At 42.9% G+C, this 17800-nt stretch overlaps 1 protein-coding gene across 3 annotated transcripts in view; it reads right to left on the bottom strand.

Moving 5' to 3' along the window:
- The window catches only part of LOC106594960 (cytosolic endo-beta-N-acetylglucosaminidase), a 30023-nt gene extending 12915 nt beyond the window's left edge, over positions 1 to 17108 (bottom strand). For 2 of the 3 annotated variants that reach the window (XM_045719613.2, XM_045719615.2), the window contains exons 1-5: positions 16845 to 17108; positions 15144 to 15223; positions 8953 to 9154; positions 8560 to 8708; positions 924 to 1078 (exon numbers count right to left, since the gene is read on the bottom strand). In XM_045719613.2, the coding sequence (XP_045575569.1) occupies positions 924 to 1078; positions 8560 to 8708; positions 8953 to 9154; positions 15144 to 15223; positions 16845 to 16960 (702 nt within the window). In that variant the 5' untranslated portion in view covers positions 16961 to 17108. The remainder of the gene's footprint in view (positions 1 to 923; positions 1079 to 8559; positions 8709 to 8952; positions 9155 to 15143; positions 15224 to 16844) is intronic. The other variant, XM_045719614.2, reaches the window with a different exon arrangement.
- Between the last annotated feature and the right edge of the window lie 692 nt (positions 17109 to 17800).

Here is a 17800-nt window from a genome sequence, read left to right as displayed (position 1 = left end):
AAGAGGTGTAAAGACTGGCTGTGTCCCCAATGCACCGAATTCACTATATATGGCACTACTTATAGGGAATAGAGTGGGAATATAGAGTACTAGTTATAGGGAATAGAGGGGGAATGTAGCGCACTACTTATAGGGAATAGAGGGGGAATATAGTGCACTAGTTAGGGAATAGAGGGGGAATATAGTGCACTAGTTATAGGGAATAGAGTGGGAATATAGAGCACTAGTTATAGGGAATAGAGGGGGAATATAGTGCACTAGTTATAGGGAATAGAGGGGGAATATAGTGCACTAGTTATAGGGAATAGAGGGGGAATATAGTACACTACTTATAGGGAATAGAGGGGGAATATAGTGCACTAGTTAGGAAATAGAGGGGGAATATAGTGCACTACTTATAGGGAATAGAGGGGGAATATAGTGCACTAGTTAGGGAATAGAGGGGGAATATAGTGCACTAGTTAGGGAATAGAGGGGGAATATAGTGCACTAGTTAGGGAATAGAGGGGGAATATAGTGCACTAGTTATAGGGAATAGAGGGGGAATATAGTGCACTAGTTAGGGAATAGAGGGGTAATATAGTGCACTAGTTAGGGAATAGAGGGGGAATATAGTGCACTAGTTAGGGAATAGAGGGGGAATATAGTGCACTAGTTATAGGGAATAGAGGGGGAATATAGTGCACTAGTTATAGGGAATAGAGGGGGAATATAGTGCACTAGTTAGGGAATAGAGGGGGAATATAGTGCACTAGTTATAGGGAATAGAGGGAATATAGTGCACTAGTTATAGGGAATAGAGGGGGAATATAGTGCCATTTTTCAACACACCCACAACATAATGAAAACCAACGTCTCTATAGCACAGCAATAGACAAGAGTTTAGAATAGAATAACAAACTGTTAAAAGTTAGAAAACTCACACCGAGAGGGTTCTCGATGTTGATCAGCCAACCATCGAAGCCGTAACAGTGGACTATCTGAACCAGCCTATCAGCTACGGCCCTGTAAGACTCCTCCTCTTTCAGGAAGACCTCGCACATCTTCCCCCCGTCCGTCCACTCAGTGATGAAGGTGCCTAGAGAACAAGCCAATCACAGCCGTTGATCAGTCACTGTGGAAGTCAAACAGACCAATCAGCAGTGTGACTTTGTGGCTGTCAGATGGGAACCTATATTCTCAACATGAGTCCTATCAGTACTGTAGAAGGAGAATGTTCCAACTGTTTCAGATATGAATCCACTTACAATATCATGCTATCTGTTTGATATAGAAGGCTAGTGTTCTCTCTCATGTACATTGTGTAAACTATTACAATGTCATCTGTTAGGTTCAACCCCTTATACTGTACATCTTACTGTATATGACCCGAGTGAGGCATTCACTCCGAAACACACACAGTCACGTACACAGTGAGGCAGTCACTCCGACACACACACAGTCACGTACACAGTGAGGCAGTCACTCCGACACACACACAGTCACGTACACAGTGAGGCAGTCACTCCGACACACACACAGTCACGTACACAGTGAGGCAGTCACTCCGAAACACACACAGTCACGTACACAGTGAGGCAGTCACTCCGACACACACACAGTCACGTACACAGTGAGGCAGTCACTCCGAAACACACACAGTCACGTACACAGTGAGGCAGTCACTCCGACACACACACAGTCACGTACACAGTGAGGCAGTCACTCCGACACACACACAGTCACGTACACAGTGAGGCAGTCACTCCGACACACACACAGTCACGTACACAGTGAGGCAGTCACTCCGACACACACACAGTCACGTACACAGTGAGGCAGTCACTCCGACACACACACAGTCACGTACACAGTGAGGCAGTCACTCCGAAACACACACAGTCACGTACACAGTGAGGCAGTCACTCCGACACACACACAGTCACGTACACAGTGAGGCAGTCACTCCGACACACACACAGTCACGTACACAGTGAGGCAGTCACTCCGAAACACACACAGTCACGTACACAGTGAGGCAGTCACTCCGACACACACACAGTCACGTACACAGTGAGGCAGTCACTCCGACACACACACAGTCACGTACACAGTGAGGCAGTCACTCCGACACACACACAGTCACGTACACAGTGAGGCAGTCACTCCGACACACACACAGTCACGTACACAGTGAGGCAGTCACTCCGACACACACACAGTCACGTACACAGTGAGGCAGTCACTCCGACGCACACACAGTCACGTACACAGTGAGGCAGTCACTCCGAAACACACACAGTCACGTACACAGTGAGGCAGTCACTCCGACACACACACAGTCACGTACACAGTGAGGCAGTCACTCCGACACACACACAGTCACGTACACAGTGAGGCAGTCACTCCGACACACACACAGTCACGTACACAGTGAGGCAGTCACTCCGACACACACACAGTCACGTACACAGTGAGGCAGTCACTCCGACACACACACAGTCACGTACACAGTGAGGCAGTCACTCCGACACACACACAGTCACGTACACAGTGAGGCAGTCACTCCGAAACACACACAGTCACGTACACAGTGAGGCAGTCACTCCGACACACACACAGTCACGTACACAGTGAGGCAGTCACTCCGAAACACACACAGTCACGTACACAGTGAGGCAGTCACTCCGACACACACACAGTCACGTACACAGTGAGGCAGTCACTCCGAAACACACACAGTCACGTACACAGTGAGGCAGTCACTCCGACACACACACAGTCACGTACACAGTGAGGCAGTCACTCCGACACACACACAGTCACGTACACAGTGAGGCAGTCACTCCGACACACACACAGTCACGTACACAGTGAGGCAGTCACTCCGACACACACACAGTCACGTACACAGTGAGGCAGTCACTCCGACACACACACAGTCACGTACACAGTGAGGCAGTCACTCCGAAACACACACAGTCACGTACACAGTGAGGCAGTCACTCCGACACACACACAGTCACGTACACAGTGAGGCAGTCACTCCGACACACACACAGTCACGTACACAGTGAGGCAGTCACTCCGACACACACACAGTCACGTACACAGTGAGGCAGTCACTCCGACACACACACAGTCACGTACACAGTGAGGCAGTCACTCCGACACACACACAGTCACGTACACAGTGAGGCAGTCACTCCGACACACACACAGTCACGTACACAGTGAGGCAGTCACTCCGACACACACACAGTCACGTACACAGTGAGGCAGTCACTCCGACACACACACAGTCACGTACACAGTGAGGCAGTCACTCCGACACACACACAGTCACGTACACAGTGAGGCAGTCACTCCGAAACACACACAGTCACGTACACAGTGAGGCAGTCACTCCGACACACACACAGTCACGTACACAGTGAGGCAGTCACTCCGACACACACACAGTCACGTACACAGTGAGGCAGTCACTCCGACACACACACAGTCACGTACACAGTGAGGCAGTCACTCCGACACACACACAGTCACGTACACAGTGAGGCAGTCACTCCGAAACACACACAGTCACGTACACAGTGAGGCAGTCACTCCGACACACACACAGTCACGTACACAGTGAGGCAGTCACTCCGACACACACACACACAGTCACGTACACAGTGAGACAGTCACTCCGACACACACACACACAGTCACATACACAGTGAGGCAGTCACTCCGACACACACACACACAGTCACGTACACAGTGAGACAGTCACTCCGACACACACACACACACAGTCACGTACACAGTGAGGCAGTCACTCCGACACACACACACACACACAGTCACGTACACAGTGAGGCAGTCACTCCGACACACACACACACAGTCACGTACACAGTGAGACAGTCACTCCGACACACACACACACAGTCACGCACACAGTGAGACAGTCACTCCGACACACACACACACAGTCACGTACACAGTGAGGCAGTCACTCCGACACACACACACACAGTCACGTACACAGTGAGACAGTCACTCCGACACACACACACACAGTCACGTACACAGTGAGGCAGTCACTCCGACACACACACACACACAGTCACGTACACAGTGAGACAGTCACTCCGACACACACACACACAGTCACGTACACAGTGAGACAGTCACTCCGACACACACACACACAGTCACGTACACAGTGAGGCAGTCACTCCGACACACACACACACAGTCACGTACACAGTGAGACAGTCACTCCGACACACACACACACACAGTCACGTACACAGTGAGGCAGTCACTCCGACACACACACACAGTCACGTACACAGTGAGGCAGTCACTCCGACACACACACACACACAGTCACGTACACAGTGAGACAGTCACTCCGACACACACACACACACACACACAGTCACGTACACAGTGAGGCAGTCACTCGGACACACACACACACACAGTCACGTACACACACACACACACACACACACACACACACACACACACACACACACACACACACACACACACACACACACACACACACACACACAGTGAGACGTGAAAACCACAGACTAAAGCCTGAAGGTCACAAACAATCGAGGTTTTAAAAGTGAAACTAAACCTCTCAACTGGCTGAGAAAGTAGAGCAACGTCTCTCCCCAGTAGGAGTGTAGACAACAGTTCCTCTGAGTGGAGGCAGAGAACCGACAATACAGTACTACATACTGTACCACTTTCACACTGTTGGGCCGGTCCACTAAGACCCTACAGCATGGTTCACTACACATTACCAGGTCCACTTAGACCCTACAGCATGGTTCACTACACATTACCAGGTCCACTTAGACCCTACAGCATGGTTCACTACACATTACCAGGTCCACTTAGACCCTACAGCTTGGATCACTACACATTACCAGGCCCACTTAGACCCTACACATTACCAGGTCCACTTAGACCCTACAGCATGGTTCACTACACATTACCAGGTCCACTTAGACCCTACAGCATGGTTCACTACACATTACCAGGTCCACTTAGACCCTACAGCATGGTTCACTACACATTACCAGGTCCACTTAGACCCTACAGCATGGTTCACTACACATTACCAGGTCCACTTAGACCCTACAGCATGGTTCACTACACATTACCAGGTCCACTTAGACCCTACAGCATGGTTCACTACACATTACCAGGTCCACTTAGACCCTACAGCATGGTTCACTACACATTACCAGGTCCACTTAGACCCTACAGCATGGTTCACTACACATTACCAGGTCCACTTAGACCCTACAGCATGGATCACTACACATTACCAGGTCCACTTAGACCCTACAGCATGGTTCACTACACATTACCAGGTCCACTTAGACCCTACAGCATGGTTCACTACACATTACCAGGTCCACTAAGACCCTACAGCATGGTTCACTACACATTACCAGGTCCACTTAGACCCTACAGCATGGTTCACTACACATTACCAGGTCCACTTAGACCCTACAGCATGGTTCACTACACATTACCAGGTCCACTTAGACCCTACAGCATGGTTCACTACACATTACCAGGTCCACTTAGACCCTACAGCATGGTTCACTACACATCACCAGGTCCACTTACACCCTACAGCATGGTTCACTACACATTACCAGGTCCACTTAGACCCTACAGCATGGTTCACTACACATTACCAGGTCCACTTAGACCCTACAGCATGGTTCACTACACATTACCAGGTCCACTTAGACCCTACAGCATGGTTCACTACACATTACCAGGTCCACTTAGACCCTACAGCATGGATCACTACACATTACCAGGTCCACTTAGACCCTACAGCATGGTTCACTACACATTACCAGGTCCACTTAGACCCTACAGCATGGTTCACTACACATTACCAGGTCCACTTAGACCCTACAGCATGGATCACTACACATTACCAGGTCCACTTAGACCCTACAGCATGGATCACTACACATTACCAGGTCCACTTAGACCCTACAGCATGGATCACTACACATTACCAGGCCCACTTAGACCCTACAGCATGGATCACTACACATTACCAGGTCCACTTAGACCCTACAGCATGGTTCACTACACATTACCAGGTCCACTTAGACCCTACAGCATGGTTCACTACACATTACCAGGTCCACTTAGACCCTACACATTACCAGGTCCACTTAGACCCTACAGCTCGGTTCACTACACATTACCAGGTCCACTTAGACCCTACAGCATGGATCACTACACATTACCAGGCCCACTTAGACCCTACAGCATGGTTCACTACACATTACCAGGTCCACTTAGACCCTACAGCATGGATCACTACACATTACCAGGTCCACTTAAACCCTACAGCATGGTTCACTACACATTACCAGGTCCACTTAGACCCTACAGCATGGATCACTACACATTACCAGGCCCACTTAGACCCTACAGCATGGTTCACTACACATTACCAGGTCCACTTAGACCCTACAGCATGGTTCACTACACATTACCAGGTCCACTTAAACCCTACAGCATGGTTCACTACACATTACCAGGTCCACTTAGACCCTACAGCATGGATCACTACACATTACCAGGTCCACTTAGACCCTACAGCATGGTTCACTACACATTACCAGGTCCACTTAGACCCTACAGCATGGATCACTACACATTACCAGGTCCACTTAGACCCTACAGCTTGGATCACTACACATTACCAGGCCCACTTAGACCCTACACATTACCAGGCCCACTTAGACCCTACAGCTTGGTTCACTACACATTACCAGGTCCACTTAGACCCTACAGCATGGTTCACTACACATTACCAGGTCCACTTAGACCCTACAGCATGGTTCACTACACATTACCAGGCCCACTTAGACCCTACAGCATGGATCACTACACATTACCAGGTCCACTTAGACCCTACAGCATGGTTCACTACACATTACCAGGTCCACTTAGACCCTACAGCATGGTTCACTACACATTACCAGGTCCACTTAGACCCTACACATTACCAGGTCCACTTAGACCCTACAGCATGGATCACTACACATTACCAGGTCCACTTAGACCCTACAGCATGGTTCACTACACATTACCAGGTCCACTTAGACCCTACAGCATGGTTCACTACACATTACCAGGTCCACTTAGACCCTACAGCTTGGTTCACTACACATTACCAGGTCCACTTAGACCCTACAGCATGGTTCACTACACATTACCAGGTCCACTTAGACCCTACAGCATGGATCACTACACATTACCAGGTCCACTTAGACCCTACAGCATGGTTCACTACACATTACCAGGTCCACTTAGACCCTACAGCATGGTTCACTACACATTACCAGGTCCACTTAGACCCTACAGCATGGTTCACTACACATTACCAGGTCCACTTAGACCCTACAGCATGGTTCACTACACATTACCAGGTCCACTTAGACCCTACAGCATGGTTCACTACACATTACCAGGTCCACTTAGACCCTACAGCATGGATCACTACACATTACCAGGTCCACTTAGACCCTACACATTACCAGGCCCACTTAGACCCTACAGCATGGATCACTACACATTACCAGGCCCACTTAGACCCTACACATTACCAGGCCCACTTAGACCCTACAGCATGGATCACTACACATTACCAGGCCCACTTAGACCCTACACATTACCAGGCCCACTTAGACCCTACAGCATGGTTCACTACACATTACCAGGTCCACTTAGACCCTACAGCTTGGTTCACTACACATTACCAGGTCCACTTAGACCCTACAGCATGGTTCACTACACATTACCAGGTCCACTTAGACCCTACAGCATGGATCACTACACATTACCAGGTCCACTTAGACCCTACAGCATGGTTCACTACACATTACCAGGTCCACTTAGACCCTACAGCATGGTTCACTACACATTACCAGGTCCACTTAGACCCTACAGCATGGTTCACTACACATTACCAGGTCCACTTAGACCCTACAGCATGGTTCACTACACATTACCAGGTCCACTTAGACCCTACAGCATGGTTCACTACACATTACCAGGTCCACTTAGACCCTACAGCATGGATCACTACACATTACCAGGTCCACTTAGACCCTACACATTACCAGGCCCACTTAGACCCTACAGCATGGATCACTACACATTACCAGGCCCACTTAGACCCTACACATTACCAGGCCCACTTAGACCCTACAGCATGGATCACTACACATTACCAGGTCCACTTAGACCCTACAGCTTGGTTGGGCTCGGTAGTGTGAAAAGGGTATCTGTAAAATAAACTAAAATAACAAGGGTATTCTTGAATAATAATCTCCCAATAATCTCTGCTTCCTCCCAAAGTGTGTACTTATTCACTTTCCTTCAGGGATTTGACAGGAAATGACTGTTATAAGAAACTCCATCTCTACACCAATCCAATGTTTTCCCATTTGTGGGGAGTAGTGAACAAGTACACACTTCAGGAGGAAAGAGAGATTATTGGGACGTGGCCCCTTTGAGTGTCACCCAGGACGATGACTCCGTGTCTGTGAGCAGCGTTGGTCCAGACAGCAGGGGGGATGGTCACCATGTTGTGGCTGAAGTAGTTAAACACGTCGATGTACTGCCAGTGGTAGAACACATAGGGAGCCTCTGACTCTGCTCCCTGCAGAAACCTGGGGGGAGAGGTCAGGGGTCAAAGGTGAGAGGGAATTTAGTCATACCACTTAACAAGACACTTTTAATCCAAAGTGACTTCCAACACAATGAGTACGATGTTATGTCAGAATTTAGTAATAGCCTATCGTAGAAGAGTCACGAGTGTGCAAACAAAGTCTACTTGTTTTGACGCTATGACTATAACAGACGTGGCAGTTCATTGTTCACAGGTGAGAGTTCAGAGGTGAGAGGTCAACCTACCTGTCATCCAGGTATCCGCCCATCATGTCGTGACTCACCAGAGTCCGGTGCGGCGTGCTGGCCAGAGAAGGCTCCCGATTGGCCAGGGGCACCGTCGCCACGTTGAAGGGGTTGGCCTCGCTGCGTTTCCACGACAACAGCTCCTCCAGGGACTGAAGGCCGGAGCTGATTGGCTCGGTGGTGTCCGGGTCATAATGCTTAGCTGTAAGGGAAAGGTACAGATTGGTCCGTGCTTTGTGCTTCAGGTAACATTTGAGTTTTCACTGAATACGGTTAACTAATGTGTCTTCAGGTCTGCCTGGTGACCAAACAAGTGGGTGAGCTGAATGAACAGGGCCAGAATCACTATAACCAGAGTGTTACAGCTATTTCATCATTCCATTGTCCTGTTATACAGTCTATTATACAGTCTATACTCTGTCCTGTTATAAAGTCTATACTGTTATACAGTCTATACTCTGTCCTGTTATACAGTCTATACTCTGTCCTGTTATACAGTCTATACTCTGTACTGTTATACAGTCTATACTCTGTCCTGTTATACAGTCTATACTGTTATACAGTCTATACTCTGTCCTGTTATACAGTCTATACTCTGTCCTGTTATACAGTCTATACTGTTATACAGTCTATACTCTGTACTGTTATACAGTCTATACTGTTATACAGTCTATACTCTGTACTGTTATACAGTCTATACTCTGTACTGTTATACAGTCTATACTCTGTCCTGTTATACAGTCTATACTGTTATACAGTCTATACTCTGTACTGTTATACAGTCTATACTGTTATACAGTCTATACTCTGTCCTGTTATACAGTCTATACTCTGTCCTGTTATACAGTCTATACTGTTATACAGTCTATACTCTGTACTGTTATACAGTCTATACTGTTATACAGTCTATACTCTGTCCTGTTATACAGTCTATACTCTGTACTGTTATACAGTCTATACTCTGTACTGTTATACAGTCTATACTCTGTACTGTTATACAGTCTATACTGTTATACAGTCTATACTCTGTCCTGTTATACAGTCTATACTCTGTCCTGTTATACAGTCTATACTGTTATACAGTCTATACTCTGTACTGTTATACAGTCTATACTCTGTACTGTTATACAGTCTATACTCTGTACTGTTATACAGTCTATACTCTGTACTGTTATACAGTCTATACTGTTATACAGTCTATACTCTGTCCTGTTATACAGTCTATTATACAGTCCATACTCTGTACTGTTATACAGTCTATTATACAGTCTATACTCTGTACTGTTATACAGTCTATTATACAGTCTATACTCTGTACTGTTATACAGTCTATACTCGATACTGTTATACAGTCTATACTGTTATACAGTCTATACTCTGTCCTGTTATACAGTCTATACTCTGTACTGTTATACAGTCTATACTCTGTACTGTTATACAGTCTATACTGTTATACAGTCTATACTCTGTCCTGTTATACAGTCTATTCTGTTATACAGTCTATACTCTGTACTGTTATACAGTCTATACTCTGTCCTGTTATACAGTCTATACTCTGTACTGTTATACAGTCTATACTCTGTCCTGTTATACAGTCTATACTCTGTACTGTTATACAGTCTGTTATACAGTCTATACTCTGTCCTGTTATACAGTCTATACTCTGTACTGTTATACAGTCTATACTCTGTACTGTTATACAGTCTATACTGTTATACAGTCTATACTCTGTACTGTTATACAGTCTATACTCTGTCCTGTTATACAGTCTATACTCTGTCCTGTTATACAGTCTATTATACAGTCTATACTCTGTACTGTTATACAGTCTATACTCTGTACTGTTATACAGTCTATACTCTGTACTGTTATACAGTCTATACTGTTATACAGTCTATACTCTGTACTGTTATACAGTCTATACTCTGTCCTGTTATACAGTCTACACTCTGTCCTGTTATACAGTCTATTATACAGTCTATACTCTGTCCTGTTATACAGTCTATACTCTGTACTGTTATACAGTCTATTATACAGTCTATACTCTGTACTGTTATACAGTCTATACTCTGTACTGTTATACAGTCTATACTGTTATACAGTCTATACTCTGTCCTGTTATACAGTCTATACTCTGTACTGTTATACAGTCTATACTGTTATACAGTCTATACTCTGTACTGTTATACAGTCTATACTGTTATACAGTCTATACTCTGTCCTGTTATACAGTCTATACTCTGTACTGTTATACAGTCTATACTCTGTACTGTTATACAGTCTGTTATACAGTCTGTACTCTGTACTGTTATACAGTCTGTTATACAGTCTATACTCTGTCCTGTTATACAGTCTATACTCTGTACTGTTATACAGTCTATACTCTGTACTGTTATACAGTCTATACTGTTATACAGTCTATACTGTTATACAGTCTATACTCTGTACTGTTATACAGTCTATACTCTGTCCTGTTATACAGTCTATACTGTTATACAGTCTATACTGTTATACAGTCTATACTCTGTACTGTTATACAGTCTATACTCTGTCCTGTTATACGGTCTATACTCTGTCCTGTTATACAGTCTATACTCTGTACTGTTATACAGTCTATACTCTGTACTGTTATACAGTCTATACTGTTATACAGTCTATACTCTGTACTGTTATACAGTCTATACTCTGTCCTGTTATACAGTCTATACTGTTATACAGTCTATACTGTTATACAGTCTATACTCTGTACTGTTATACAGTCTATACTCTGTCCTGTTATACAGTCTATACTGTTATACAGTCTATACTGTTATACAGTCTATACTCTGTACTGTTATACAGTCTATACTGTTATACAGTCTATACTCTGTACTGTTATACAGTCTATACTCTGTACTGTTATACAGTCTATACTGTTATACAGTCTATACTGTTATACAGTCTATACTCTGTACTGTTATACAGTCTATACTCTGTCCTGTTATACAGGCTATACTCTGTACTGTTATACAGTCTATACTGTTATACAGTCTATATTGTTATACAGTCTATACTCTGTACTGTTATACAGTCTATACTGTTATACAGTCTATACTCTATACTGTTATACAGTCTATACTGTTATACAGTCTATACTCTATACTGTTATACAGTCTATACTGTTATACAGTCTGTACTCTGTACTGTTATACAGTCTATACTCTGTCCTGTTATACAGTCTATACTGTTATACAGTCTATACTGTTATACAGTCTATACTCTGTCCTGTTATACAGTCTATACTCTGTACTGTTATACAGTCTATACTGTTATACAGTCTATACTCTATACTGTTTTACAGTCTATACTCTGTCCTGTTATACAGTCTATACTGTTATACAGTCTATACTCTATACTGTTATACAGTCTATACTCTGTACTGTTATACAGTCTATACTCTGTCCTGTTATACAGTCTATACTGTTATACAGTCTATACTCTGTATTGTTATACAGTCTATACTCTGTCCTGTTATACAGTCTATACTCTGTACTGTTATACAGTCTATACTCTGTACTGTTATACAGTCTATACTCTGTCCTGTTATACAGTCTATACTGTTATACAGTCTATACTCTGTACTGTTATACAGTCTATACTCTGTCCTGTTATACAGTCTATACTCTGTCCTGTTATACAGTCTATACTGTTATACAGTCTATACTCTGTACTGTTATACAGTCTATACTCTGTACTGTTATACAGTCTATACTGTTATACAGTCTATACTCTATACTGTTATACAGTCTATTATACAGCCTATACTCTATATTGTTATACAGTCTACACTCTGTCCTGTTATACAGTCTATACTGTTATACAGTCTATTATACAGTCTATACTCTATAATGTTATACAGTCTATACTCTGTCCTGTTATACAGTCTATACTGTTATACAGTCTATTATACAGTCTATACTCTATACTGTTATACAGTCTATACTCTATACTGTTATACAGTCTATACTCTGTACTGTTATACAGTCTATACTCTGTCCTGTTATACAGTCTATACTGTTATACAGTCTATACTCTATACTGTTTTACAGTCTATACTGTTATACAGTCTATACTCTGTCCTGTTATACAGTCTATACTCTGTACTGTTATACAGTCTATACTCTGTACTGTTATACAGTCTATACTGTTATACAGTCTATACTCTGTCCTGTTATACAGTCTATACTGTTATACAGTCTATACTCTGTCCTGTTATACAGTCTATACTGTTATACAGTCTATTATACAGTCTATACTCTATACTGTTATACAGTCTATACTCTGTCCTGTTATACAGTCTATACTGTTATACAGTCTATTATACAGTCTATACTCTATACTGTTATACAGTCTATACTCTATACTGTTATACAGTCTATACTCTGTCCTGTTATACAGTCTATACTCTGTACTGTTATACAGTCTATACTCTGTCCTGTTATACAGTCTATACTGTTATACAGTCTATACTCTATACTGTTATACAGTCTGTACTGTTATACAGTCTATACTCTGTACTGTTATACAGTCTATACTCTGTACTGTTATACAGTCTATACTGTTATACAGTCTATACTCTGTCCTGTTATACAGTCTATACTCTATACTGTTATACGGTCTATACTCTGTCCTGTTATACAGTCTATACTCTGTACTGTTATACAGTCTATACTCTGTACTGTTATACAGTCTATACTGTTATACAGTCTATACTCTGTACTGTTATACAGTCTATACTCTGTACTGTTATACAGTCTATACTGTTATACAGTCTATACTCTATACTGTTATACAGTCTATACTCTGTACTGTTATACAGTCTATACTCTGTACTGTTATACAGTCTATACTCTGTACTGTTATACAGTCTATACTCTGTACTGTTATACAGTCTATACTCGATACTGTTATACAGTCTATACTCTGTCCTGTTATACAGTCTATACTCTGTACTGTTATACAGTCTATACTCTGTACTGTTATACAGTCTATACTCTATACTGTTATACAGTCTATACTGTTATACAGTCTATACTCTGTACTGTTATACAGTCTATACTCTGTCCTGTTATACAGTCTATACTCTGTCCTGTTATACAGTCTATACTCTGTACTGTTATACAGTCTATACTCTGTACTGTTACACAGTCTATACTCTATACTGTTATACAGTCTATACTGTTATACAGTCTATACTCTGTACTGTTATACAGTCTATACTCTGTACTGTTATACAGTCTATACTCTGTACTGTTATACAGTCTATACTCTGTACTGTTATACAGTCTATACTCTGTACTGTTATACAGTCTATACTCTGTACTGTTATACAGTCTATACTCTGTCCTGTTATACATTCTATACTGTTATACAGTCTATACTCTATACTGTTTTACAGTCTATACTGTTATACAGTCTATACTCTGTCCTGTTATACAGTCTATACTCTGTACTGTTATACAGTCTATACTCTGTCCTGTTATACAGTCTATACTGTTATACAGTCTATACTGTTATACAGTCTATACTCTGTCCTGTTATACAGTCTATACTCTGTACTGTTATACAGTCTATACTGTTATACAGTCTATACTCTGTCCTGTTATACAGTCTATACTCTGTACTGTTATACAGTCTATACTCTGTACTGTTATACAGTCTATACTCTGTACTGTTATACAGTCTATACTGTTATACAGTCTATACTCTGTACTGTTATACAGTCTATACTCTGTACTGTTATACAGTCTATACTCTGTACTGTTATACAGTCTATACTGTTATACAGTCTATACTCTGTACTGTTATACAGTCTATACTCTGTACTGTTATACAGTCTATACTCTATACTGTTATACAGTCTGTACTGTTATACAGTCTATACTCTGTACTGTTATACAGTCTATACTCTGTACTGTTATACAGTCTATACTCTGTACTGTTATACAGTCTATACTCTGTCCTGTTATACAGTCTATACTCTGTACTGTTATACAGTCTATACTCTGTACTGTTATACAGTCTATACTCTATACTGTTATACAGTCTGTACTGTTATACAGTCTATACTCTGTACTGTTATACAGTCTATACTCTGTACTGTTATACAGTCTATACTCTGTACTGTTATACAGTCTATACTCTGTACCAACCTGGCAGAGATGAGGCTCCATACCTGATGACTTCATGAACACTTCTCAACTCAACTGGCTCATCCAAGCAAGACTCCAAACTGGTGAAATATACATGACAAATACATTTAGAATGTACAGTACAGTACCATAGAGTACAGTACCATAGCGTACAGTACCATAGAGTATAGTACAGTACCATAGAGTACAGTACCATACAGTACAGTACCATAGAGTACAGTACAGTACCATACAGTACAGTACCATAGAGTACAGCACAGTACCATACAGTACAGCACAGTACCATAGAGTACAGTACCATAGCGTACAGTACAGTACCATAGAGTACAGTACCATAGAGTACAGTACAGTACCATACAGTACAGTACCATACAGTACAGTACCATAGAGTACAGTACAGTACCATACAGTACAGTACCATAGAGTACAGTACCATACAGTACAGTACCATACAGTACAGTACCATACAGTACAGTACAGTACCATACAGTACAGTACCATAGAGTACAGTACAGTACCATACAGTACAGTACCATAGAGTACAGTACAGTACCATAGTACAGTACAGTACCATAGTACAGTACCATAGAGTATAGTACAGTACCATACAGTACAGTACCATAGAGTACAGTACAGTACCATACAGTACAGTACCATACAGTACAGTACCATACAGTACAGTACAGTACCATACAGTACAGTACCATAGAGTACAGTACAGTACCATACAGTACAGTACCATAGAGTACAGTACAGTACCATAGTACAGTACCATAGAGTATAGTACAGTACCATACAGTACAGTACCATAGAGTACAGTACAGTACCATACAGTACAGTACCATAGAGTACAGTACAGTACCATACAGTACAGTACCATAGAGTACAGTACAGTACCATAGAGTACAGTACAGTACCATAGTACAGTACCATAGTACAGTACCATAGAGTATAGTACAGTACCATACAGTACAGTACCATAGAGTACAGTACAGTACCATACAGTACAGTACCATAGAGTACAGTACAGTACAGTACCATACAGTACAGTACCATAGAGTACAGTACAGTACCATACAGTACAGTACCATAGAGTACAGTACCATACAGTACAGTACCATAGAGTACAGTACAGTACCATACAGTACAGTACCATACAGTACAGTACCATAGAGTACAGTACAGTACCATACAGTACCATAGAGTACAGTACAGTACCATAGTACAGTACCATAGAGTATAGTACAGTACCATACAGTACAGTACCATAGAGTACAGTACAGTACCATACAGTACCATAGAGTACAGTACAGTACCATACAGTACAGTACCATAGAGTACAGTACAGTACCATACAGTACAGTACCATAGAGTACAGTACAGTACCATACAGTACCATAGAGTACAGTACAGTACCATACAGTACAGTACCATAGAGTACAGTACAGTACCATAGAGTACAGTACAGTACCATACAGACACAGAGACCATGTGTGAAGCCAAGCATGGATTTGAAATTCAGTAGTGTATTCCTTTAAACCATTTTATTTATCATTGCATGTGATTGATTAAATCATTATGTTCATTCTAGCTGCTGTAAAATGTGGGTTGTGTGCTCTGTTAACTCTCTTATCAGCAGCCCAGAGCAGCCCAGAGGGAGGCCTACACAACCTACGAAGTGGCAGCTGTCAAAAAAGTTACCCGGTGCTTTCCGTTTTTGACAACTTGCTCCCGATCTGATCCTCTCCATCTTCTTCTGTCTTTCTCCTCCGCAAAGACCCGTCCTCCTTATGCTCAGTAGTCAAAGCACCGTCCATGGTGAGAAATATGAGTTAGAAGTCTATGACTGAATGGAAGACATAAACATGTATCGATGGCAGAATTCTGCATTGCTCATGTTCCAGACAGAGCGCGAAAGAAACATTTCCTTGTTTACTGTGATTGGCTGCGGTTGTGACGATGTTCGAGCGTGTGCTTCGGCCAACGAATGACAGCTGAGATAAGGCGATCACGTGGAATGTGTTTTTTGACAGGGACTGTCGTTAGTCGTGCTGTTGGACAGAAAACCCGGCATGGGCTTCTGGCTCTGGTGGATTTATGACCTCATACCAGCCACTAGGTGGCAATATAAAACCCCTTGTCATGCTGACATGCCAGTGATTCAAAAGGTCACGTAAACACTGACTGTATAAAACATTAAGAACACCTTCCTAATATTGAGTTGCACCCCCCCTTCTGCCATCAGAACAGCCTCAATTCACCGGGGCATGGACTCAAGATGTTGAAAGTGTTCCACAGGGATGCTGGCCCATATTGACTCCAATGCTTCCCACAGTTGTGTCAAGTTGGCTGGATGTCCTTCGGGTGGTGGACCATTCATGTCATAGAAAGAGCAGGTGTTCATAATCTTTTGTCCACTATAATTAGATGGAATTATAGTGGGATTATTGTGTCCAAAAATCATAATTGCTGGACATGCCAATAGAGTGCCAATAGAGTGACCTACCCAGAAAACACACAAACGTTGTCTGGACGTTGACTGTGGGCCTCACAATAACCCTCATCATCATCACTAGTGGTTGCCTGTGAAATTAAAGATGATCTCTTGGGTGTTCCTAATCAGTCTAGCTGGGGAGTGTAGGCTACCAGTCACAGTT

Source organism: Salmo salar, chromosome 06, assembly GCF_965601325.2.
Source record: "Salmo salar chromosome 06, fSalSal1, whole genome shotgun sequence".
NCBI lineage: Eukaryota > Metazoa > Chordata > Actinopteri > Salmoniformes > Salmonidae > Salmo > Salmo salar.
The sequence above is the reverse complement of the archived record's forward strand: the minus strand, read 5'-3'. Positions and strand labels throughout refer to the sequence as shown.